General features: G+C 31.4%; 1 protein-coding gene and 2 pseudogenes across 1 annotated transcript; 2 read left to right on the top strand and 1 right to left on the bottom strand.

Moving 5' to 3' along the window:
* Positions 1-975: 975 nt before the first annotated feature.
* LOC120122398 (G-type lectin S-receptor-like serine/threonine-protein kinase LECRK3) lies at positions 976-3,427 on the bottom strand. Its single transcript, XM_039141517.1, has one exon. The coding sequence runs from the start codon at positions 3,400-3,402 to the stop codon at positions 1,048-1,050; it is 2,355 nt and encodes a 784-aa protein (XP_038997448.1). The 5' UTR covers positions 3,403-3,427; the 3' UTR covers positions 976-1,047.
* A 6,238-nt stretch (positions 3,428-9,665) lies between these two features.
* On the top strand, positions 9,666-14,307 carry LOC120122813 (annotated as a pseudogene).
* A 3,412-nt stretch (positions 14,308-17,719) lies between these two features.
* Positions 17,720-20,525, top strand: LOC120122348 (annotated as a pseudogene).
* The last annotated feature ends 7,469 nt before the right edge of the window (positions 20,526-27,994 follow it).

Below are 27,994 nucleotides of genomic sequence, written 5' to 3'. Positions count from 1 at the left end.
GTCGCCGCCCTTTCCGGCCACGATCACTGCCGTCGACTTAGTCCATGTCATCCTTTGAATCATATGTCGTCGTAGTTGTCGCCGATTGGCCATCAGAATCTTATGGGATCGCGATTTTCATCCTAAGGTTTGCGGGGTACAAAATGTCAATTGGTCATCTATCGGCCGTTGATCATCGCGATTTCATAAGGGTAATGATCGTCGGGGTAGGTGAGATTGGGTGGAGCCTTGTCGACGGCAAAGGGTGGAGGCTAATGCGAGTTTTGGAGTTGAAATGAACGTTTTCAAAGTTTTGGGGTTATTTCAATTTTTTTGTGTTTTTTTAAATATATAATTTTAATTTTTTTAATTTTAAATAAAAATATTAAATTATCAAAATGTGACACATGTAAGTTAACAGAGGAAATTAACAGCGTTTATGGTCCGAACACCTAAAGTGATAATATTTACAACATTAGATACCGGAATCATTTAAAAAATATTATAAACACCTATTCTTGAAAAACACTATAGCTTGAACACTTATTTTATATTTAAGCCTAAATTATTTTAAAAACTAATTGCAGTGAAACAAGCATACTTTTAATTTTATTAGACCACGTCTTCTACTCTTAATACTGTCGGGAGCCACTTGTATTGTTTAACGTATGCGTGACTTCTGGTTCTGGACCCAGATTCATGTTTTATAAGTTCTTCGAGAAAGACGAAAAGAAAACACAATGTATATGGTAAATGGCGGACGTAGGTGTATTTTCTAATGAGTACGTGTTTATTTTGAAATTTAAATTTTTTATGTTAATTGTTTATTTTATTAATAGTATTCATAATAAAATTTTATTTGTGTTTACTCGTACGAAATATATTGACATCATTCCGTTATATATTGACATCATTCTTCCCCAAATTCAGAAAACACAAGCTTGATTTATGAGAGTTATGTTAATTGTTAAAACAAGAAAAGCTTGATTTATTGCAAAGGAAAGCATTTCAACAAATACAAAATAAACATGAAATTGCGAAGCAGATAACACCACACTGTCCAGACAGTTACATAGCACTGAAAAATGAAGTTGGGCACGGAGGCATTGGGATCTCAACTGTCCCTTCCAACATCAACAACACCTTCTTCATCGATGGCCGCAGCGTCGGCTCATCAAGTATACACCATAGTCCTACACTCACCATCCTTTCAAGTTGTTTCATATCCACTTCTTCTTCCCCTACTATCTTCCATACTTCCCCAGCTTGATAACAGTCGTACACCCATTCTTCAAGAACGGCTTCTTCATCACTAAGGCTCCAGTTCACGCTCCTTCGACAACATATGATCTCCAATAACACCACCCCGAAGCTGTAAACATCTGCTTTCACTGTCACCGGTAGTTTCCTGTGCCACTCCGGTGCAACGTACCCCCTAGTTCCTCTGATCCCAGTGAAGGTCTTGGTTTGGTCTGGCTTCAGCAGCTTGGCCAACCCGAAATCGGATATCTTTGCTTGCCCGTTCTCGTCGATTAGTATGTTCTGAGATTTGATGTCACAATGGATTATTTGTGTCTCGCATTCTTCGTGAAGATAGAGGAGACCCCGAGCTATGTTGCGAGCAATTTCGACTCTCTCGTTCCAGTCCGGTCGTCTTTCGGGTGTAAAGAGTACATCCGCGAGTGATCCATTGATCATGTAGTCGTATATCAGTAGCCTATTTGCACCATCATGGCAATAGCCCAGTAGTCGAACTAGGTTCCGATGATGAGTTCTCCCGATGATTTGCATCTCGTTTTGAAACTCTCGTTCTCCTTGGTTTGATATATTGTCCAATCTCTTCACTGCAACAACCTTCGATCCATCGATCGTCATCATCCCTTTGTAAACAGTCCCGAATGCTCCTTTCCCGATTTCTTCCTGGAAATGATTGGTCATCAGTTCGATTTCTGCAAAACTGAATGAAATAGGAGCAACGTTCTCGCACAATCTCATGTCGCCGTCTGCAGAAAACCTTTTGTATCTGAAAACACGGCTCCTATGAATCAAAGCCATGGAAATTACCAACACCATGATCGAGAAGCCAGTCAGTGAAAGACCAATGATTAGAATGTCTCTATGAGTCTTCCCCTTTCTATCTTTAACCACATCATCATCATGTTTTCTTGATTCATTGGATGAAGATATTATACCTACCTTGATCAAAGCCACGTTTGAATCGCCAATATCCCTTCTCCCATATCTCAAAGGAAGCCTTTGCTTGTTGCATTTCCCATCCTTGAACATGGCAGCGTCACAGTTGCAATCCTGGGAACATGTCGTCTCACATTCTTCTCTGGTTCTTAAAGACAACTTGGAATATTCGGTATATTCCCACACGGTGTTCTCTGCTGTCTGAATGATATATCGGATTCTCCCATCATTGTTTTTGCAGCTGTCGCTGGAGAAATTTCTTTGGCAGCCAGCAGTGAAGTTTCCCTCCATAACCGGAACAAATCCTGGAAGACATCTACAGTCAACTTCCTCATCTAGATTAACGCAATAGCCATTAAGCCCACATAGACCCTTGGGTGCACACTTGTCATCTGTACTCGACCATATAACCGATCTATTCCCATTTTGATTAAGTCTATAAGAATAGAGTCGGAAAATGCCATCGGGATCAATTTTCATCAGATAAATTGTTCTATTTGTTTCATACCCTCCTCGAATTAGATTCTTTACGTTGTAGTCTGTGGAATTTAGCAAGTATAAATGGCCATCATCGTCGAGATTCAGGGTTACATTATCTCCCCTACCAGCTGTATTAGATGCATAATAAGCATAAGGTGCTGTGTCTGGAGTGTCCACAGGGTACTGGACCAAGTTTCCGTCGCCCTGCATCTTAAGACGAAATATACCCCTTGACTGATCAGTTTCCGAGACGCTAGAGAACAGCTCCTTCCCAGCGGACAGAACTTGTCTCGGTAGAATGGTAGTGGTTGGATAATCGAAGCTCTGCCATATTTTGTCATTGTCAGAATTGAACAGGACGAAGTTGCCTGTGTCATGCATCGCAGCCGCGTCAATTTTCTGAGAAGAATCGCTGACGATGGATTCTTCTTGTCCTTGCGGTGATCGAAGAACGAGCCTTCCATCGGTCGTAAGAACCAAGCTTATAGTGCTTGGAACAGGAGCATCATCTCGGTTGGCCGTCCAAACCACCGTCTTTTGGGGAACACCAGCAAGAAAAACTCCAACACCATAGCCATTACCTTGGGAATAAAACCCAAAGCCGTATAGACCAGAAGGGGATAGCCATGCGGGTCGGCCTGTAGGTGTGAGAGATGAACCCAGACTTATGTTGGAGTTCCTTGGTTGAGCTACAGCATGCAGATGAAAGGATAGGAAACACAGAAGAAACAGAAATGAAATGGCGACCATTGTATCTGTGTAGAGAATAATCAATCGGTTGTGTATTTGGTTTAATGAGATGAAAGAATTTTGCATGTACCGTTTGTATAGAATGCAGAGTTAAATGATATAGACATGAGTGGGTTTGAAAGTTCGTTGTAGACAAGTCGTACGTGTGGAGCGACCAATTGTTCGCTCTATTCACACGGCAGAATGACTTTCTGCACCTTCATCGCAACTTCTGTATTGACCAATCAGTGGGCGTCTAGACTTGGCGAATGACTTGGAATGGACTATCACTCAACGCACCAAAATTGACAGCAATCTCCATTGGCCCCAAATTTTTGGATTATACCCTCTGAATTATTATAAATAAAATTAATTTTTTTAATTCATCACTGGTATCTGATCTATTGACTGACTAATCTAGATTGGGTACTACAGAGGTAAGGGTAATCCTTCCAACCCAGTTTGCTTCATTCACAAACGTCAAAATTCAAACCTCTAACTTTGCTTAAGAAATATAGTACATCATCTCACTTAGACAATCTTGTTATTGGTACAAAATTAAAATTTTTAAAACTACAATTCTTGGATGAAAAATAAAACTATCAGATTTACAATAACACTTCTCCATCCTCCTAATTTGGTATGGAGCCACGGCTAAAAGATGGAATAGGCTAAATCTTTTAATTTTAAAGTTATAAGAATTTATTCAATATTTAATGTAAAAGTTAGAAAATTATTAAATTAATTTGATAAATATTTTAACTAATATAAATTAAAATTATTGTTATATAAAAAAATTGAGGGCATAAGTTCCTCCAATGTTCTCGACAAATCCGTCCCTGGACCTAACACTTCTGCTTATTGTTGTTGATATATATATATATATATATATATATATATCATATCATATCAAGTTTAGAGACTCGACTCAAACTTAAAAATTAATTCACTAATTATTAAAAATTTCAAGTTTTTTTGAGTTATTCGTGTTTTGTTTTATAACTTGAACTTTATTTAAACAATTTCAACAAGAGTTAAGTTTTTAGCGTCAAATCGAGTAAAAAATTTCAATTTTTTAGAGTCGATGTTTACTCACCCCTACCTTCATGAATGAGAAGAACAACTAATTCACTATAAGCATAAAGATCATGGATAGTATAAACATATGATATCCCATGTGTTAGGAATGAAGAAGCTCGATTGAACAACCGAAAAAATTATCAAGAAGGGGTGAATTGGCTTTTGATAAAAACTTAGGGAGTAAGGAGATTTAAAAGGATAAAGAAAATAATACACATAGATTTATGGTGGTTCAACTTCCTCAATGAACTCTACATCCACTACCTAAGCTCCTCACTTAGGATTTTCCAACAAGTCCACTAATTTGTTCTTTCTTTTTCAAGGATCAAGAGTAACCTTTACAACTCCCTATCTTTTCAATTGGCTAAGATAGAACCAAAACCCCTTTACAAAACGAAAAGAAATGTAAACAAGAAAACCTCTTTAAGGTAGGTATTTACAAAATTAAAGCTCACAAAAATACAAATATTTACAAAAGAAAGGAAAATATAAATAAAAAGCTCTTCTCTTGTGTTTGATTTATTGGATAGGTGTTCTAACCCTTCTTCAAGTGTCTTGAACTTGTATTTAAATATTGGAATGTGTTTGTGGTCGTTTCTAGCCGTTGGGGATGAAATTTCGTGTAAAATAAAACTGCACAGAACAAGGAGTATCGGTACTACTTTAATGAGTATCGGTACTTCCTTTGTTATTTTTAAATAAGTTAGCCGTTACTAGCCGTTGGGTCTGATCAGTATCGATACTATAATCATGGTATCGATACTACTATGTGAAGTAGTATCGATACTCCTTTGAGTATCAGTATCTATTTTGCATTCTGGAATATGAGCAAGTTGGTAGTATCGATACTATATAGAGAGTATATATACTTCCCTTACCTTTGGTATCGGTACTACATGAACAATATCGATATTGTTCATATAGTATCAATATTGTAAAAACAGTATCGGTATTACTTACCCAGAAAACCATTTTGTTCTCAAATCCTTTTTTAATGGACTTTGAATTATTTTTGAAAACATTTGAAAACTTTGAATAAATTCAATTCAAGTCCAAATTTTTTTTGCCTTAATTTGTTATATCAAAACATTTTAAAACATAGATCAACATCATTATCTTAAAAACTTATTATTACAAAACGCTTTTCTAATATCCCTACAACTCATCTATGCAACGTAAACTCTAAAATTTACACTACAAAAGAATTACATCTCTCTAAAATAATTTTCTCTCATATTTTTAAAGTTTAAGACTTAATCTATATTTATAGAGTCAAATACTTAATCACCAAAAAATCTCTCATTTATCAAATACTCATCTCTCTATATTGTTGATGAATATATATATATATATATTGTTGAACTATATTTTGATATAACAAATTAAGGTAAAATGTTTTTGAACTTGAATTGAATTTATTCAAAGTTTTCAAATTTTTTTCAAAATTAATTCAAAGTTCATTTAACTTGGAATTAAGCACAAAAGGCTTTTCTGGACAAGAAGTACCGATACTGTTCTTATAGTATCGATACCTCATGAATAACACTGATATTGTTCATATGATAACGATACCAAAGGTAAGGGAAGTATCGATACTACCAGCATTGCTTAAATTCTAGAATCCAAAAATGGTATCGGTGCCCAAAGGGGTACCAATATTACTTTACATAGTAGTATCGATATCATAGGCTTAGTATCGATACCGTCAGGCCCAACGGTTAGTTTTATTTAAAAATAACAAAGGTAGTACCGATACTCCCTATAGGAGTACCGATACCCTCTATATTGGGCAGTTTTATTTTGCAGATAAAAACATCCCCAACGGCTCCAAGTCACTCATGAAGGAACCGATGAAGTGAGGGAAACCAAGATAAGTCTTCTTAACCATAGCTACGAAAATTTCAAGATGAAACCGGATGAAGACATCAAAGCTATGACGAATAGATTTTCCGTAATTGTCAACAGTCTCAAGGGATTTGGAGAGGTAATCCCTACTGAGAAGCTTGTGAGGAAGATGATATACTCTCTTCCAAATTCTTGGCAATCGAAGAAGACGACGATCATTGAGGCTAATAATCTAAAGTCTCTCACTCTCGATGAGCTGGCTGGTTCTCTTCTCACTCATGAGTTGATGGTGAAAGAAGAGGAAGAATATAAAGAGAAGCAAAACAAGAAGAATGAGGTAGGCATTGGTTTCAAATCCACCAATGAGAGCAATCAAGATTCAAGCGAGGAGGTGGATGAAGACAATGATGATGATGAAGAGATGGCCAATCTCTTCAAAAGGTTCAAAAGATTCATGACTTCCAAGGAAGTGAAGCATGAATCAGCAAGAAGAAGAGTCCCCCGGTGTGTTTCAATTATCAAAGAACGGGGCATGTTTAGTATGATTGCCCCCTCCTAAAGAAGAAGAGATCAAGCAAGAAAAAGACATTTGTGGCGGCTTTGAGTGATGAATATGACTCCAATGACGAAGATGAAGTAGCCAAACTATGCCTCATGGCCATCAGAGAAAATTCAATGGTAATTTCTAACTCAAATGAATTAGATTCTTATTCTTTTGATGAGTTACAAGTTGCTTATAATGAGTTGTATTTGGAATTTGAGACCATGAATTCCAAATATAAGAAATTAATTTCAAAATTTAAAATTTAAAATGATTTAATTTTGAAAACAAAAGTTGATTTTGAGAAACAAAATGAACTTTTGAAAAAATGATTTAGAGCTTTCAAAAGTCAAAATCAATGATTTAGAAAAAGAAAAATTTGATTTGAAAGTTAAGCTTTAAACCTTAACAAAATAAAAATTAATTTCTAAAAACAACTCATTATGTTTAAAAATGGAAAAATGCTCATATTGCCATTTTCATGGTTACTTGGAACATACTTGTCCTTTGAAGAAAGAAAAACTTTTTAAAATTAGACAAGTATGAGTTCCTAAGGGAACAATGGGCATTGAAACTAACGTCCAAGGATCCAAAGTAATTTGGATACCGAAATCTACTTAAATGTCTCTTGTAGGTGTGTGAGAACAATGGTGATGAAAATAAAGATATTCAAATGCTATAGCCACACTTGAAAATGAATGGGTAACCTGTAAGCTTAATGTATTTGTTTTGATTAATTGATTGCTCATTTAGTTTTTAGGCATGCATGAGTTTTGATATTAAATGATTATGTTTTTTTTTTCATCTCATGTATGTTGATAAGTGTATTATGATGAACATTTTAAAGTTTTAATGATTTCTCATCATTTTTTAGTTCATCATAATGAATTTTGATCAAAATTGGTTTTAAATGCAAATGATATATCTTTAACAATTGATATCAATTTTTCAAATACTTTGATTTTACAAATTTTAATTTTTGACCTAAATTTAAATGTTTATGCACGTGGTTTAAAATGAAAATGATATCTATAACAATTGATATCAATTTTTTTAATGCATAACATTTTTGGATAGTTTTATGCACATGCACTTAATTTCAACAATTGGTATTGCATAAAATATTTTTAGACTTTGAAATATTGAATTTCATATGCTACTAACATGTTTGTTCATCTTTGTTGAAATTCAATTTCTTTTAAGTGTTAAGCTTTTGAAGTAAAATGTTTGTTTGGAATGTTATTTTTTAGGGAGAGCTTTTGATTTTTCAAATGCTTTTAATGTCAAATTTACCACTTACTCTCCAATGTTATTTTTTGAACTTTAAAGTTGAATTATTTTTTATATAACAAAAAGGGAGAGAAATATGTGTTTAAAAAAATTAATTTCTCAATGAAAAAGGGGGAGCTGAACATTTTCCAACTATAGTCATCTTTTTCATTAAATATTTTATTAAGGGGAACTTTTGCCAAAAATAATTTTTCAAATGTTTTGTTATGTCAAAAAAAGGGATATTGTTGAACTATATTTTGATATAACAAATTAAGGCAAAATGTTTTTGGACTTGAATTTAATTTATTCAAAGTTTTTAAAGTTTTTTCAAAAATAATTCAAAGTCCATTTAACTTGGAATTGAGCACAAAAGGCTTTTCTGGACAAGAAGTACAGATATTGTTCTTACAGTATCGATACCTCATAAATAGTATCGGTACTGTTCATATGGCACCGATATCAAAGGTAAGGGAAGTATCGATACTTACTAGGTAGTATCGATACTACCAATATTACTCAAATTTCAGAATGCAAAAATGGTACCGATACCCAAAGGGGTATCGATACTACTTTATATAGTAATATCGATACCATAGGCTTAGTATTGATACCGTTAGACCCAACGGCTAGTTTTATTTAAAAATAACAAAGATAGTACCGATACTCCCTATAGGAGTACCGATACCCTCTGTACTGTGAATTTTTATTTTGCAGAGAAAAATATCTCCAACAGCTCCAAATCACTCCCAACGACTAAGAACGACCACAAACTCATTCCAACATATAAATACAAGTTCAATACACTTGAAGAAGGGTTAGAACACCTATCCAAGCAATCAAACACAAGAGAAGAACTTTTCACTCTTTGTTCCTATTCTCTTATAAATATTTTGTTCTTGTGAGTTTTAATCTTTATAAACACATTCCTTTTAGATATTTTATTAAGTTTAATGATCACACTAATATAATAATATAACAATCAATGTCAATTAAATGATCTATTTTATTTATCTTAAAATTTTGAGTATTTTTTTATTAAGCTAATGGTAATTACAATGTAATATCTTTTTAAGTACTCTCAATCATTTGGTAATGAACATTCAATCACTTTTGCAGTTAGTAGTGCTTGAATCCATAACTTCTAAAAATAACATCGGTTTCTTTAACCACTGAAGTAAGTCGATTCGTGCAATTTGAGTATTAAAATAAATGAAAAAAATTACATAATTGATATTTTTTATATTTTTTTAGGACATGTTGAATTGGTTAAAGCCTATTTTCAATTAACACTTGGTATTTTTGTGAATCTTACATTTACGAATAAATTAAGTTTGTTGCTAAAATCTCGCCCACCTTTACTCTTTCCTGAAATTTCAGCACTACAACGGCGTCGTTTAGAAATTTGATTCGATCTTTTGTTTTTGTACTTTTCACTGTTTCCTTCTCCTTCCCAGTTCTTTTTCATTCTCCCGCCGGCCGATTTCATATTATAAATATTTGATTGTGTATTTTTCTGAATATTTTTTACGTAGTACTGTGTTTATTGCGTATGGGATGGATATTGATCATTCTTCCAATTTTGTTTGTTTGGTTAGCTTCTCTTTGGAAGATTTTCTTCTCTCATTCAAAGCCCACATTTTTAAATGAAGGTTGCTCCACCTTGTTTAGATTTTTCTTCCATAAAAAATTATGTTAATTTTGTTTCTATTATTATTTTGTTTCCACATTGAATCCAGGTTCACCTCTACACAAGAAGAATGTCTTGCTGGTTGTTGCTCACCCTGATGATGAGTCCATGTAAGTTTCTGAAAACATCTCTTTGATTTCCTATTTGTAGATTGAAAGGACCTCTGGCTTGGTTGTTTCATTTACTCATCTTTATGCATTTTGTTTTCTGAAATTTGAAAGCTATTAAAACTAAAATCGAATGAATCAGAAAATCATCGAGTGACTAAATGCGTTTTTTCAGTAATTGTATATTCAGTGTGTGTGTGAGTAAACTCGTGCATTTTTTTAGTGTTTTCAATTTTTTTCATAAATATTAGTAGTTGCATTTGTATCCAAATACACCTTTTCTTTTTATTTATGTTATAGTTTCATGTATCAATTATAAATTCTTTATTCTATCGACCATTTGGATTTTTAGTGAATTTGTCGATAATATCAGACAATGGTCTACTGACTGAATGCATTATATCAATTACTGTACAATTAGTATATTTGTTGTTTTCAAATTTTCATGATATTAGTAGTTGCTTTTGTATCCAGACACACATTTGCTTTAGGTTGTTATAGTTCATGTTTCAATTTGAAATTCTTTATTCTGCGGATGAGAATGGATTGTTGAGGGAATTCATGGATACTATCAGCAGCCAGTACAATTTCATATGTAATTGGTTGATTTGATTTAATATATTTCCCCTTAAATTGTATGTGATATGATACAAGTGACAGCTTTACTCCTGCAGATCAGTTTTTGTTATGGAAGTTTCATTTATGGATGTTATTTAAATCAGCTTATTATGATGATGTCGTATATTCGTATTCTGTTGCAGGTTCTTTTCACCAACAATAAACTATCTGACTTCAAGATGGCACAGTGTTTACCTATTTATGCATGTCTATTGGTATTGGCATTTTCATCCTTATGTGGCCTGAACATTTTTTATTTTTTAATATTTCTTGTGTCTGGGAATTTTTCTTCTGAATCTTTCTCATTTCAAATGTGAGCTTTCATCTCTATGTAAGTAAATGCCTACTGTAGTCAACAACTGAGAGTGAGTTTTCCGTAGTATATGCATTAAAAAACTGTAGGATCTTAGGTACTTAGTTGCAAAAGAATTATGTGGTCGACTGACAATAAAAAATATGTCTCTTATTTCCAAATTGTGCTAAAGATGTAGTTTTGACTGCTAGATGCAAGGCTTTAAGGATAAAGGATGGTATCTCTAGAGATTGTTCATCTTTATATTTCAAGGGCCTTAAGCTTCTAAAGAACTTCTATTGGTAGTTGTAAAATTGTAAGCCACCCAGAAAAGGTTAAGTTGTAATCAATCTCTTTCACAAAATGTTTTGTTCATTGCATTTTCAGAGGGTTTATTAGGCGATACTAATGTAATGTAGTCAACTCAATACCTCGGGATATGCATTAACAATACTCTATTCTATTTCTGGGGGAAATTCTATTTTCATCTCTCTCTTCTTTTAGTTTATGGTGGTTTAAATCCGTTTTCCCATGCCAAGTGGTAGTTTTGTGTATTGCCATTAGACTATATGTCCAGCCACACCATCTATGTCTCAAAAGGGAAAGAACGTGGTAGGGGTCAGAAACGAAAATGTTGTCATGTGTTTTACAAAGATAGTGTTCCTTTTCCTCCACCCATGGAATTATGTGACTTGATTACTTCTCTTTGTGCAGGCAACACAGATGGCATGGGAAGCAATAGAAAAGATGAGCTTTATCGTGCTTGTGTAATTCACAAGGTGATCTTATTATCCTACAAAGCATAGTTGGGGTCTATCTGCTTAAGTAATCCATGTATTCTAATGCCTACAACAACCTGATTCTGGGTTTCTCTAGCTACAAAATATCCTTGCATCTCATGAACTATTTTCAACTTCATCTACCAACTATGCTATTAGCTTTTTAAAACTTGTAAATTCAGGTTCAACTTGATCGAGTGAAGGTTTTGGACCACCCAGATTTGCAGGTTATACTATTAAGTCTCTTTATTTTAGTTTATGGATTTTGAACTGCTCTATTCATGATTAGGTATGTTTGTTTTTGGGAAATTGATGCTTTTTCTTATGCAGTGAAAAATCCAAACCTTGTTTTGATGGATATAGCACCAGGACTATCAAATGTTGAGTCTATTGTTAATTGATAAAACGAATTAATAGGATTTTATAATATGATTTTTCATATCAGGATGGTTTTGACCAAGTCTGGAACCATGATTTATTGGCAAATATCATTGAAGAGGAGGTTTATGGTCACGTGATTGATGTGGTACATTCTTTACTGTTGTTTTTTTTGCCTACATGCTTGGTTGTTTTACTTCATTTAAGATGATGTTTATTTTTTTAAGGTTACTGTATAAAATGTCCAACTGTCCAAGTTAGGCTAAGAGATGCATGTATTTGGGAGTTGGAGCAATATGCATCATTTGAAAGTTTTCTGTTACTGCTTGTTTGTTAAGAACTTCCATTTCCTATTTCTCTTATTATTGCTTCCATTTATTTTTCAGATTATTACATTTGATAGCTATGGTGTTTCGGGTCATTGCAACCATGGTGATGTGCATTATGGGGTACGGTAAGTTCAAATCATTTTATGTTTTTCAACTCAATTGCACAGAAGTAAAATTTTAGACATTCATAGCATAAAACATTTGGAGAAAATAAATGTCCTACTGCTTTTATATAACTATTTAATGCTTGAGCTCTTAATTACAAGGGCTTAAGATTTATTCTTTTTGTATCTGGTCCTCTAGACTATTTCTACCATTTCTAGATGGAGTGTATGTCCTATATCTTGCTTTAGAAACTCACCATTTTCATCATTTTTTTTCATTATGATTTGAAAGGAGAATTGGACATTGTAGTAACAATATTTTTACAAGTAACACTAATACTTTAAATTATGTAAACCTAAAAAAAATCAGATTGACTTTGTATCTACCTCAACAATACTAAGCAGCAAAACTAAGTCACCAACAATCTTTTGGTTCAATTTGGAAGTTCTTCACCAATAATAAGAAAAAGGGTCACCACTAATAATAATGGTTTTCGATTCCACTCTGAATTCTTTTTAACTCTTCTTTGTCTTATATGCACAGCAAGTTCCTGCATGATTCTTCACCAGGAAATATTGAAGCCTGGGAACTTGTAAGTTGCCTTTCTACCGTTTTTAGCCTTTCCTGTTAAAGATGGCATTAGCTAAGAAAAATAGTTTTTCCCTTTTACTTTCTCTTTTGGTTGTTAGTTTGGTTCCACTTACTGCATGAAATCTTTTCTTCATTAATTTTTACTTGACAAACTTCATTTTCAAATCTCAGTTCATTTCCTACTTTTATTATTTAATTATATAAAAAAACTAAGGGTTTGATATGCCCTAATTTTTTATGCCCCTGAACCCATTGCTGATCATAAAAGTTGAGTAGCAATAGGAAAAGAAGAGGTCAGCACACCCAGTTTCTGGTTTAGGTCTTATAAGTTGTAGCTATTTTTTGTCCATATTGGCCTGTCTTTGTACAAGCTTTTCCTTCCTGAAACTACACTGCTTTGCATTCTTGTACAAAGTTACCTAACTATTTTTTTCATGATCGAAGTTTTACTAGCATCAATTTTGCCACTACTAAGTTCTCGTATTTTTCTCCCCTTTTGTTTGATCTAAATTTAAGTTGAAACAACTTTCCTTCTTTTTTTGTTCTCTGGGATCCAATGAAATGATTTTCTTGTTGAGTTAATCTAGAAACCAGAGGTTGTTGGCCAAGTTATTGCATTGAGTGGAGGAGAAAGACCCTTGAAGAAATCAGTGGCCTGAATAAATTTCTCTCTATATGTGATTTAACAAATTAGGTTATTTCTGGGGTTTTCCCTTTATTTTTGAATTATGATACTTCTGCCTTCAATTTTTTTAGGTGAGTATAAACATGTTGCGCAAGTATAGTGGACTGTTCGACATCTGGATGTCAAATTTAGATGTCATGCGACATCCAAGGGGTCTAAGGCATTGCTTGCTTAATGAGCATCCACGGAAGAGCTTCCTGGCAATGGCACAACACATGAGCCAATGGGCTTGGTATGTATGTTTCCCAAAAAAGTCTGAACTAATAGAATTGAGTGTGGTCAATGTTTGTAAAAACTTAATAACATTCCTTATTTTCTTTTTGCAATTTACTAATGGTTTTGTTTATGAACATAGTTATATAAGTCATTGATTAATCATAACAGATTCCTCATTATTAGGTCTCTTTGGATCGTCTTCTTGATTCGACATTTTCTTTTTCAAACTCCATAGCATGTTTGGTATATTTTTGAAACCATTTTCTTTATTTTCTGAATGTTGGTTTTGCAGGTTCAGAAAGCTTTTCATTTCATTTTCTAGTTATACTTACGTTAACACTCTTAGAAAGATCGAGTGATTATAGATGGACATGGGAGACAAAGCTGCGTGGAATTTGTGCCTGTTTTATTTGAGGTATTTCTGTGCAGTAACACAGGCTGCTACTTGTTAAATGTATGACCTTAAATCCATATCAGGCACCCTAGTTTAAGTTTTCACATTCTATGATTCGAAGCTAGCAAATTGAGAGCCCACAGACCGGAAAATGCAACACATCCATTTTTTTTTTCAAAACTTGAGACCCTTACACAGAAAAGTTATTGGCTACATTGCGTACATCATGATCCAAAGGCATTCGGTCAGCCGTATCAATTTTATATCGGTCTCCCATTGAGTTGGTTTGAAGGCAGTTCGAAGGTATAAACTAAAGCTTGGATGACGACAGTGACTTTGCCAGTGGTGTGGCAAATTTTTCCTACTTTGGTACAACATAAGTAATCTTTAGGTTGCCATTTCTCTTTCGTATTGTAGTTGAAATTTTTACTTTATTCTTATTCTACCATCATGAAAGATTTATCTTCAGTATGCAAAAGTGATGTTTGGATGCCATTCTTAGTAGACCTATTTATACTTTTTACTCTAAGCATTGCTTGCTCTATTGTTTTATCTATATTATAGAAATGTGAATTATGTTGCTCTAGATATGGAACCTGACCTGTCACCATCTCAAACTCATAACATGTTTGCAGTTCTTTTAGTGCCAGGATTAGCACTCTGAACACAAATTTATTTCTCTATGACCCATACATATATAGGGTTAGGATCCACTTAGACAATATATAACATTTTAGCTTTACATAGATTTAGGACTGTTAGATGCGTGAAAATAAACGGATGACTTTTTAGTAAATACTTCGTCATCTATTTTTACTCATTCAATAGTCATAAATCAATGTAAAATTAAAAAGTTTTATATTATGTAATTGGATCATATCCCGTATATATTGTTGGGAAAGTGAAAACAGGTTGATGATGTTTGTTGCAGCTTTAAATTTAAATGGCTTTCCAAGCTCTTATTTTTTTTTTGAAAATGACCCTGGAATTGTGGGACATAAAGATGATGAAAGATGGGTAACAATGTGTCTGAATTCCAGATGATAGAGCTGACTGTTTTGTAGAAGAAATCCGCCAGGTGAGGCTGTAGGGTAGAGATTGGCTGAACCTTGCATCAGTTTCTTCTTGTTAATAACAGTCAAGTTTGGTATATATAGAATATAGTGGAGGTTAAATATTTTAAGGTTGGTCAATTGAGGACCAAATAAATGATATTTGAAAATCTTCTGAAATAAGAAGAAACTTTGAAAGAAACAAGATTAAGGATTCAAATTATGACGTTTACGGATTGGACAAACTGGATTGAGAAGATTGTCCTCGTATCGAGCCTTTGTAGTATTTAATCTTGTGATAATACCAAAAGAAAAATACGATTTTGGTATTTCACGCATAACAATATGATTAGTTTTAGAGTTGACTGCAATTTATACAAATCGGTCTACAAATTAGAATCTGTTCTTTTATGTATAAATAATCTGAATATTGTTATTTAAATTAAATATTATTATTCATTAAACATTCAAATTTGTAAAAATTAAAATTGAATTTAAAATTTTAAATCTTATGGCGAGTATTTAAATTTGTTAAAATTTGGATGATCAATTTTCAAATCCAAACATATTCTCTGTACTTGAGTCTAAAAGTGAATTGTATTTTCAAATTATAAATAATACAGATTCAAATAATAAATATCTAACATGATTTATTTAAAGCCAAGACGAGTAACAATTTTAATATTTAAATATAAATATTATATGAATCACAAGAAAAAAAAATCAAATATTATAAATATACACATTCATAATCCAAACGGCCATTTTTGAATTTATTTAATATTTTTTGAATTAATCACTGGTGACCCTCCCAACCCAGTTTGCTCCATTCGTAAAAGTTAGGATTCAAACCCCTAACATTATTTAAAGAATCTAGTATCTTATCCCACTAGACTAATTGAGTGTTGATTTTTAATTTAATATTTTATTGAGCCTTAAAACCAAAATTTAATATATTTGATATGATATAAATTAGATAATATTTTAAACTAAAAATATATCAGTAGTTAATTAATTTTTTTTTAAAAGTTGAAATCGTATAGGCGGAATATTTTTTAAGTATTAATTAATATTGATTTTTTTTAAAAAAATAAAAAAAAATTATCTTACTCCTTAGATTAGAAAAGTTGTATTTATAAAAAATAAAAATACTTTAATTCAGTTTTAATACATTCCTAGTTCCATCTATATCCGGGGAAGTCTCACGTACGATAGAACTTTTTTATATCCGGAGAAGTTCTACCGTACAACAATCTTAATATATAACTAATGAAAGGTACTACCAGAAATGTTATTATTTTTTAATATTTTTAGTAAAAAAATTACCTAAAACATTATTTTTTTTACCTGAAACATTAATATTTTTTAACATTTCTGGTAAAATGCCTAATATTAATATTTTCAGTAGAAAAATAATATTTTAGATAGTATTTTACCGAATATGTTAATAAACCCAGTAAAATGTTTAATAATAATATTTTCAATAAAATTAATAATATTTTAGATAATTTTTTTTATCATAAATATTAAAAAATAATAATATTTCTGATACCGTATTTTCTTAATCATTTCGCCTATAAAACCGGTCTCGGTTATAAAAGAAGTCTCTCATACGGTAGAATTTCTCTATATCCGATACCAGGCGAATGACATTAGAGAGGAGTATAAATAGAGGACGCTTGTTGTTTGAACTGCCAAGGCAATCTTGAGCTAGTTTTTTTAAAATAAAAACCGAGAGATTGCTTTCAATTCAACTACCAAAACGACACTGTTTTTCTTCTCTTTCTTTCTTTCTTTGCTTCATTTCGAGCGATTCGGTTGGCGAATGGAGATGTAATTGGTTTATTCAATTCTGATCGGGTTTTACGATTGTTTGTTTGTGTTGGTTCCTTGATCGAAAAGTGAAAGAGTGCATGAAAATCAAAATACATAATTTTACTTTAACGTACAACCATTACGTAAGAATGGGTATTGTTTTTTGATTCGTTTATTTACTTTTTGGATTCGCCGTGTGCTTTACCTTTTTTCAGTGTTTGGGAGGCAACGGAAACGGAACATGTATAGCTAAAATTATTACCCAAAATTGCCTTGGGAACTTCCTTTATTTCTTTCATTTAATGCTGATGTTTAAAGATTACAATTGCACAATGTGTTTAAACTCATCTGGTATCAGGGTTAAATTCTAGGTTTTAATTTTTGGTGAATTTTGGTGTTGTAAGTTTCATGTATATACATCTGCCTGTTAATTGTTATGTAATTTTTCAGAACTTAATGATAGCTAAATAAGGCTAGGCCGCTAGGGTTTAATTTGATTGATCGATTTTGGTCATGTTGAATTGAAGTGACCCTAGATATTTATTTTGATTCTTTTTTTTGGGTGATTTTGCAGTACAAGATGCAATTTTAGGCTTAGAAAATGGTAGGAACTGGAACTGCAGAAGACGGTGGTGCACATGCGGAGCCCCCTGATCCTGACATTCTTGAGATTGATCCAACTTCTCGATACATAAGGGTAAATATTTTCTTGATCAGTTGAGTTGAAATTTTTATTAACTTCTATTCGGTTGTTGTGTGAGCAAATGAAAATGAGAGAGAGAGTTTTCAATAATGTTTTGTAGCTGATTTGGCTTTTCATTTAAAAGAGGTGGTGAATATTTCAACTAGAAAATCTTAGGTTGTTTGCAGTTCATTCATTTTGGTTTTCTTTCGTTTACAATATTTGAATTTTTCAGTCTATTTTAATCATTCAATTATCCTGCATTCTTTCTACAACCAAACTAAATGTTATGCTGTTGGCCACTATTGTTTCACCTTGTTGACTAATATATTTTCTAAACAGTATAATGAAGTGCTTGGGAAAGGTGCCTTCGAGACAGTGTATCCTTTACCTGAATCTGTGGGATTGGGGCTATTATTACTTTGTTTTTGCAAACATGCCTGTTTTGTACTGTTTAATTAATTTGGTGATAAAGCAGTGATATAAGCAGAAACAAGAAAATCATTTTACGATTGGATTTATATTTTCTTTGTATCCTTTTCCTTAATTTATTAACTAACCAGTTACAAAGCATTTGATGAAGCTAATGGCATTGAAGTTGCATGGAGCCAAGTCCGGATTGATGAGGTCCTACAGAAGCCAGAAGACTTGGAGAGACTGTATTCTGAAGTGTGACTCTTGAAATTGTTGAAACATAGTAATATCGTGCAGTTTTTCAATTCTTGGATTGATGATAAAAAGAAGACTGTCAATATAACTGAGTTGTTCACCTCAGGCAGCCTCAGGCAGTAAGTTCACTCCTATCATATTCATATCCCCCTGAAGTCCCACTCTTTGTTTTATGATTAAATTATCCTTGTGATGAATGTGTGTGATATGTGATTTAGGTACCGTAAGAAGCACAAGAAGGTTGATATGAAAGCAGTGAAGATTTGGGCAAGACAGATTTTAGCTGGTTTAGCATATCTGCATAGCCATGACCCACCGATTATACATAGGGATTTGAAGTGTGATAATGTATTCATCAATGGAAACCAAGGTGAAGTTAAAATTGGTGATCTTGGGTTGGCTATGGTTTTGTAGCAATCTAATGCTAAAGTGTAATAGGTATATTTTCATTTCACCTCAGTTTATTATTTTATATCTGTATGTTCATTGGTATGCTCATTTTCTTGATTTTTCATTTATGTTGATCTATCCTGTTTTTGACTGCCATACACCAAATCCCTGAATCTTTTTATGGATAGGAACCCCCGAGTTTATGGCACCTGAGCTGTATGATGGGAATTACAATGAGTTGGTTGATATTTATTCCTTTGGAATGTGCATGCTGGAGATGGTGACTTTTGAATATCCTTACAGTGAGTGTAGAAACTCAGCTCAGATATATAAAAAAGTTTCATCTGTAAGTTCTTCGATTACTTTAGCTTGAGAATACTGGTTAACCCTATCCTTCTATATACCTTTACTTCTTCAAATTTTATAGGGAATAAAGCCTGCTGCGCTTTCTAAGGTTAATGATCAAGAGATGAAACTATTTATTGAGAAGTGTTTGGTTCCAGCGCCTCAAAGATTATCCGCGAAGGAGCTTTTAATGGATCCCTTTCTTCAAGCAAATGCATCAGCAAAGAATCATCCTTTACCACTCCCTGATATTGTTATGCCCAAAATGGGAGGCTTTGGAGATCGCTGCCTCATGTCAGAAGCACCTACTTCCACAAAGAATAGACCTTCCATGAAGGATCTTAATAGTGATAGCGAGCTGCCTGTTATCAAATTTCTTGATAATTCCTCAGGCATTGAAGTTCGAAGGACAAACAAAGGAAACGTTTTCATGTTAAAAGGAGAGACAAACGATGAAAACTCTGTATCGTTAATACTTCGAATAGCTGATAAGAATGGTAAAAAACTAGTCTTGATGGGAATCATCTCAACTCTGACTTTCTTTGTAGTTTTACATTAATTACTTTTTACTTTGTTTCATATATGTAGGTCGTGTGAGAAATATTCATTTTCTCTTCTTCCTTGATAGTGATACTTCCCTCTCAGTTTCAAGTGAAATGGTTGAGCAACTGGAACTAGCGGATCAAAATGTTGTGTTCATAGCAGAATTGATTGATTTGTTGTTGCTGAATCTCATTCCCAGTTGGAAACCTTGCATTCCCGTTGAGCATCTGGTTCCTCCAACTAGAAGACGACCTTCAAGAGATAAACAGCGCTCTATGCAAGAACATGATGCTATCACTTTAGGAGCATCTGATGAATCAACAAAGCAAGGTCCTTGTTCTGTGAAATATAATGGAAAAGTGTCTTGTGCCAATTTGATGGCAGAAAATTCTTGTTCTGAGAAGTCATTAAGTTCTGCGAACTCTAATGATTTGAATGATAAACCTAGCTCCATTCAATCGCTAATGTCTGCTGAATCAGGGCCTATGGGCAGTGATGGAGCAGAATTATCGGTCGACGCTCAGAGTAAGTCGATGAATCCGGTATCTTCATCTCCTTGTGATGATTCTGAAGATGAGGAGTTAAGAATGGAGATGGAAATGATTGAGCTGCAGTAACAAGAGGCAATGAAAAAAATGTAAGAGAAGACATGATGCTATCATGGACACGCGAAGAAGATGCAGTTGGATGATACCTAGTTCATCTCCATCCCCCACCACAAGAGGATAAACGGTAAATGGCCCTGCAAATGTACATATTCTAATATGGGTACATAGTCTTTATTTTTTATTTATTTTTCTTTGTCGTCTTGCTGAGTGCTACGATGTAGGAAGAGAGAATGGCAATTGTTAAATACAAGATTTGGTATTGGGAAATTGAGAGGTTGAAGTTGTGTTCATTTTGGTTTTGTAGATACCCTGAATTTATTAATAATTAGGGTATTTCCAAGTTTTGTATGGCTCCAATATTTTTGTATTTGATTTTAATAGCCAAATTGTGTGCACATTCAAGAGGTGATGTAGTTAGAATTCTCAATTTAGGATGGTTTGGACTGTGTTGAGAACGTAAGAAGGATTCGTTTACTTGGGCTTATTGAGCCATATTCATGGTCTGGTCCCCCCTTAGAGCTAAAACAAATTATGAAGTTGTAAGACGAAAACCTATGTAAAGATGGAACTGTTTTTCAAATTCCTGTTAGAGATGGTAAACGGGTCATTTGGATGGGTATCGGGTTAGGTTTACATTCGGTTCAAGTGATTCGGGCCGGATTAGATTTGATTTGGATTTAGTTTGTGTTTATGGTAAATTGGTTCGGGTTGGATATCAGGTCGGATCAATATTAGATCGGGTGATTTTTTGTTTAGATCAATAATAGATTGGTTGATTTTCGATTAGGGTCAATATGAAAGGTCGGGCTAATATCAAATTGATTCGTTTTCGGGTCGGATCAATAAAATCGGTTTATTGAATTTAATTGGTTTAGGAATTAATTTAATAATTTTGTATCATTATTTAATGGAGTCTAAAATGAAATATTTAATCAATAAACTATTATTTAAATGGTTTAGAAATTAATTTAATATTTTTAGTTCATTAATTAACAAAATAAAAATATTTATTAAATTAATGAATCATTATTAAATTTATAAAAATAATAAATAATAAATTAAATAAAGTTCTAATAAGTTTTAGATGATATAGTTATTATAATTTTATGAAATTAGAATTGAATTACATAAAAATTATTGACTTGATAAAAAATATCACAATTAATTACTTAATTAATAATAGGTTAAAATTAATTTGAGTTTATTTTGATTATATTTAATTGCATATTTTAATTTAAACTTAGATATTTAATTAATACATAATTATATATATATATAAAGTTTGATTTTTTTTAGCTTACAATTTTGTTATTTATTACATTACTAAAAACGAGATGATGATAATAATAAACTATTCAATCACTTTTACTTAATTATCAGGATAAAATCAAGTTGATATCCGATTCGGATAGAATTTAGATAAATAAAATTTGGATTCTTTCGGTTTGAGTTACTTTCGATTTGGATTATTTCAATTTAGATTATTTTCGATTTGAGTCTTCATCTATCCATATAAAATTTGTGTTGATTTCGGTTCGGGTTTCATATCAAATTTGAGTCATCATTTCGAGTCTATATCGAACTCGATTCGGATAAATCAATTCAGATCAAATTTACCAAGTTTATTCATGTTACATTGTTACTTTATATAAAAAATAAAATTATTATGAATTATATAGTAATAAATAAATATTCTTCATATTTGAATTCCTGTCACATATTTAAACAATATTATTATGAATTATATTTTTCATATTTTTATTACTTTGTATTTAAATAATTATGAATTTTAATATGTATTAATTTCTTCTTACACTTTTATTAATATACTTTGCATAACATGTTTTAATTATAATTTAAAATCATATTCAAAATAATTTGAGACATTTCAATTATCTCTTAGAATTTAAATAGTAATTAATGTACATTAACTTCATGAAATTAAAAACAAGTGTTAAAAAAACATAAACGATGTACCATTTCTTTGGTTGTATAAAACATAAAACAAAAGAAATATTTGGGTGAATTAATTTAAAATGAGGCAATTCATACTGTGCACTACTCATTTTCCTGGACTATATGGATCAAATCATAATGTACAATAATTCACTGCTAACTTAGGTGTCATACTCAAATGATTAAAGTAATTTTGAAATTTATTAGCGGTGTTGGTTCAAGTGATAAGTAGTAGTTTAATATTACTTAAGCAGGTCTCGAGTTCAAGACATGGTGTATGTAAAAAAAATCATTGGGAGATTCACCCATCAAAGCTATATGTGTGATATGGGTCGATCTGGATTAATCAAGATAAAACTTTGAGGAACCGGAATGCAACAAAAAAAAAGCAATTTTGAAGCTTCAAAAAGAAATATGGGGGTAATTAAGAAATTGAGCTGTCTTTAACATGATGATTTAATGGACTAATTTTTCATTTTTTGCTAATTAAATATTTTCTAATTTGTTTTCTATTTATTTATTTCTCTTCTATAGTAAAAGACAAATGACACATTTCAATTAAAAGGTAATTTTTTCATAAATAATGAAAAATTAAACTGTATTTTTTTTAGAGAATAAGAGTCTAATTTAATTTTATAAAGAATAATTGATGTTACTTTCTATTTTTTTTACTGAGGATAAAAGTATCCAAAGTGTTAATTTCTACCACTACATCATGTAATCATGCATTTTTATAATGATTAAAAACTAACTGCTAAATATATATAATTTATTTTTTACACGAAAGTTTAGGTTATGGGTGGTTCCCTCAATCCAGGATCAGAGCATATCTAAGACTCAATTAGAATATATATAAGGATCTACATATTACCTACCAAAAGTGATCGTCGTGAAATTCAAACTAGATATTACCCACCAAAATTATAGAGGATAATTCATTATAGAGGATTTGTACCAAAAGTGATTGTCGTTTGTTATGATTTTTTCAGTTCCAAATTTATTTTTTGATTATGATGATTGATACTTGTATCAATTATATAATTTTTTTATTTAGTTGTTGATGAATTTCATTAGGTATTGACCTTAAATATTATGTTGTAGTTGATTTGAATCATTTTGTTTCATTTGATTTTATGGTATTTAACTTATATATGTTATGACTTGTGATACTTTTATACCTTTTAATATTGTGAACTTAAAAAGAGTGTTATATATATATATATATATATATATTAATATTACTTTAAATATTATGTAAAATTAAAAAAAATATTATTTTATATAAAATGATTCAACTCGGTTCAACTGCGATTCAATCAGTGAACCAGTACCTTCACCGATTTAAAGTTCGGTCCGATTTTAAAAACATAGGTAAATCATGTGTCGTTCCATATTTTTTTCAGCAAAAAACAAATGCACAATGATTTACCATAATTTCGCTGACAAAAATGAATTAATGCTCTATATATTATTTGGGACATATCAGACTTCTTTAATAAATTAATAAATATTAGGTCTTCAAAGTAATATGGTGTTTTTTTAATAGTATAAGAATTATAAGGTGGTATCTATTTAAAAAAATAGCATATATTGATAACATATATTTACAAATGCAATTGATTGAACTCGATACCTTTAGAGAAAACAACAATTTCTTTAACCATTGACATCATTTGATGAGTTCAAGTAATATGATGTTTTCTTATATTAATCTAGGGTGAATACAAAGTAGTATATGTTCAAAGATTCTCAATCATTTGACATTGAACATTCATACGTCTGCATACGTGGTATTTGAATCTGAAACCTCAAAAAATAATAATAATTCCTTAATCACTAAAGTCGATTGGCTCGTTTAAGTAAATAAATACTAAAATGTTTAAGTAAAGTTATGACCAATATTCTGATGATCCATTTTAATCAATGTTAACATATATTGATGTTTATCAACTTGTATTATTTGTGGATGCAAAGTCAGAAAAAAAAGTAATTTTGAGGAATGAGATTGAATTATAAATTTTTAATAGAGTAACATACTAATTTTATCAAGGTTTATTTTAAAAATAAGTATATAAAGTATTTTTTTTTAAATATATATTTTTTTTAGTAGAATCACCTAGTTTTATTGAAATAGGAAAAAAAATCTAACAACGAAGGTTCACAACCATAACTATAAACTGAACATATAAGAAGGGCATTTTTCTATAATCATTAACACAAGAAAATTACCCACTTAAGATCACAAAATAATCATATAAGGACTAGGTTAAAAACTTAACCAAATAAACTCGAACAAAAGGTAGATACAAATAGACCTGATCATATCGGAAAACGAACAACAAAATAGCATCAAGCTATTGAAAGACTACTGACAAACTACATATCAGAGTAGAGCATCGTGAAAAAACTATTCACGAATACAAATCGCTTATTCAATCTAATCCAATCCAATTTGAGAGTCCAAAGCAGGGACTATCAGCATGATAACAAATAAGTGTCATATTGATTCAGTCATGGCGATGTCAAATCCAACCATGAGAAAGAAGATAAACAACAACAACAACCAGTTGACCGAAAATGTGTCATAAAGACAGAGAAAATTGTACCATAAAAGTTGAAGAAAATATGTCATAAAGGCATAGTTATTAAAATTAAAAAGAACAAGAAAAAATAAAGATACTCTATAATAAAATAAAGGAAAAAAATGAATATCGGCGGTTAGCAATCAACACCAAGACTAGTGTCGACATCGATCACAAAGATAAAGAAAAAAAAATACTAACAATGATCAAAGAAAAAAAACTAGGACAAAACCTTAATTTTATATTTAAAATATTTAGTTATAGTAGATACTTAAAATATTTATTATTTAGATATCTAAAATAATTTTTTGTGAAAGCATGTATTTAAAGTATACTATCTTTTTTTTTATCCAAGTACCTAAAGGTTGACCCGTGACATTGATTAAAAATATTTTAGATACTTAAATGGAAAAAATGATATGCATTATATACCTACTTTGATAAAAAAAAATTATAGATATTTTGATAAAAAATGAAAACTTTAAAAATAAAAAAGACAATATTTTATATATGTATATTGAATTAAGCTTTTATTAATTAAAACATTTAGAATTCTGAGACTAAATGTTTTCTTTTCTAAATTAAGGGGGTCAAAGAGAAATTTATCATTTTATTGATTAATATTTTATAATTTTAGAGACTAAAATAACATGAAATTTTATGAGAAAGATATTCATTTTTAAATTAATTATAAGATTAGCACCCAAAAATATTATTAGAGAAATTATACTTTCAATCACGTAAGACAAAGTATGTCAGAGCCTTCAATTTCAATTGGCTTAAGAGGAAAAGCATGGAATAGAAGGTTTTCGATCAAAAATCTCATCCTTGAATAGAATTGAAATTGCTTTGGTAGAGGAGTAGTCTCACTCTATACGACACGCATGTAGCATACGTCTATTAGTACCCGTGTATAAGACCCTGGCATTGGAGGGTTAGAGCATACTGCATCAACGAGGCCGACGACAACAATTGTTTAGGTTATGGTGATCCGGGCGGTGCTGATGAGGATAAGCCAAAAGATTTTTCTTCTTCTCTAATTAATTGAGAGTCGATGGTACTACATTAGCGTCTCTTAGTTGATGGATTGTTTGGGGCTGAGTCTGACTTAAATAATAGATACTGTTTGTCATAACTCGTAAACCATGACATGTAATCTTTAGGAATCGCCATATCTGAATTAGTATTGACTAAGTATACGTCTTTCTCGTGAGTCTCACATTGCTAACCATTTTATGTACTTTTAAGCTCAATCGTTTTGATTCCCTCGTCTATTAATTTGTGTATTTAGTCTAAGTTTGTAGTTAGTTTGAGAACATAATGTATGTACCCAAACTGACGCAACACATGATCAATCAGATGTCACTTAACTATCATGTAAAAAACAAGAGACACGGTCATATATCATACATCTGATGTAACCAAAAAAATTGGCTTTCTTGATTATAATATAACATCCACTCTACAAATTTTTTTTATTAGTATATACAAATTAATAAAAGAATTTAAAGTTATTACGATATTAATATGATTTTCACCTAAAAATCGAGATAGATGAAATGTCTTCTAGATCTAAAATGAGTCGAGATCAAACGGAAAAAAATTACTCAGATTGAGATGAAAATGTAAGTTAATTTGAACCCAACCCATGTCATACGCGTCCTACTCATTAGTTTGGATGCAATCTAAATGTATATTTTCTTAATATTTTCGGTTGAACATAAAGTGTTACGAAGAATATAATTTTTTTTCATTAATTAAAACGTTACATTTTAAGTTGAGCCCAACTAAAATATTATGGATTCTATCATATTTTTTGTTGTTCTTATTTCTATTATTTTTAAACCTTAAATTATGTTTTCGTTCCTTAGACTTTCATTATTATAAATGAATAAGCCTATCCCTAAGTCTGGGCAAGAGGGGCACTTGCCCAGCCCCCTCTTGTCTCTACCCAAAATTATAAATTCACATATAATTATAAATAGATAAACTATCTATTTAGTCACTCTCCTATAATTTTTTTTTTCTGTTTTGGTCATCCAAATACTTTTAAAAAAAATTATACTTAACGTTACAATTATTTTTGTTATTCACCATTAAAAAATTAACGGCGATGTTGATATGATATTTTAATTATTTTTCACTTTTCTCTTAATTATTCTTTTATTATTTTTCTGACAAGATGGAAAAGGTTAAAATCTAACATGTACCCTCTTAAAAGATGATCATGCTTGTTTTGTGTGAATAGTTGAGTGTTTAATAAAATTTCTTGATGTTTTCTATTTAAAATGTGATATATCTATTAGATAGTTTATTAAAATTAATAAAAAAACAATTTACAAATAGATTTATTTAGTTTTATTTATTCTTATAATTTAATTTTTTCGATACTTATTACTAGAAGCCTAATTTCTATATTCGTCTTAGGTCACTAAAATCTCATCAACGGACTTATAAATGAACGAGTCTAACATAATGTAATTTCGAATTTCTTTATTCTCAGCTGCTTTATTATTTTATTATTATTATTATTTATATATTTTATTATTATTATTATTATTATTATTATTATTATTATTATTATTGTTATTATTGCATGCTCAACACACGAATAAGGTGAAGTGGAGGACAGGACATGAGTGTGTATATGATGTGAAAAATGAGCACTTGACTACTTGTTATAATCCAGCCTCTCATACTCTTTACACCTACTCTAATATTTCATTTCAATACATTTTTATGGCATTTAACCCAAACGTTTATTAAAATAATCATTTATTTATATTTTAATTTTGGGGTAAACTACTCAAATGGTCATTAATGTTTGGGTAAGTTCGTTTTCACTACTGATATTTCAAAAGTCACAAATCGGTCACTAACGTTATCGTTTGTTACAAATTGGTCACTCGACGTTAACAATCGTTAACAGGCGTGACGGAAAGCACACGTGGGCCGTTAGATGCTTACATGAATGGTATAATTACACAAATAGTCCATGTTATTTTGTTACTATTTATTGAATTAATTTTGTATAATTATATAAATTTGGTCA

The sequence above is a fragment of the Hibiscus syriacus genome, unplaced genomic scaffold (assembly GCF_006381635.1).
Source record: "Hibiscus syriacus cultivar Baekdansim isolate YM2019G1 unplaced genomic scaffold, ASM638163v2 tig00110387_pilon, whole genome shotgun sequence".
Lineage (NCBI taxonomy): Eukaryota > Viridiplantae > Streptophyta > Magnoliopsida > Malvales > Malvaceae > Hibiscus > Hibiscus syriacus.
Note: the sequence above shows the minus strand (reverse complement) of the source record. Positions and strands in the feature narration are given on the sequence as shown.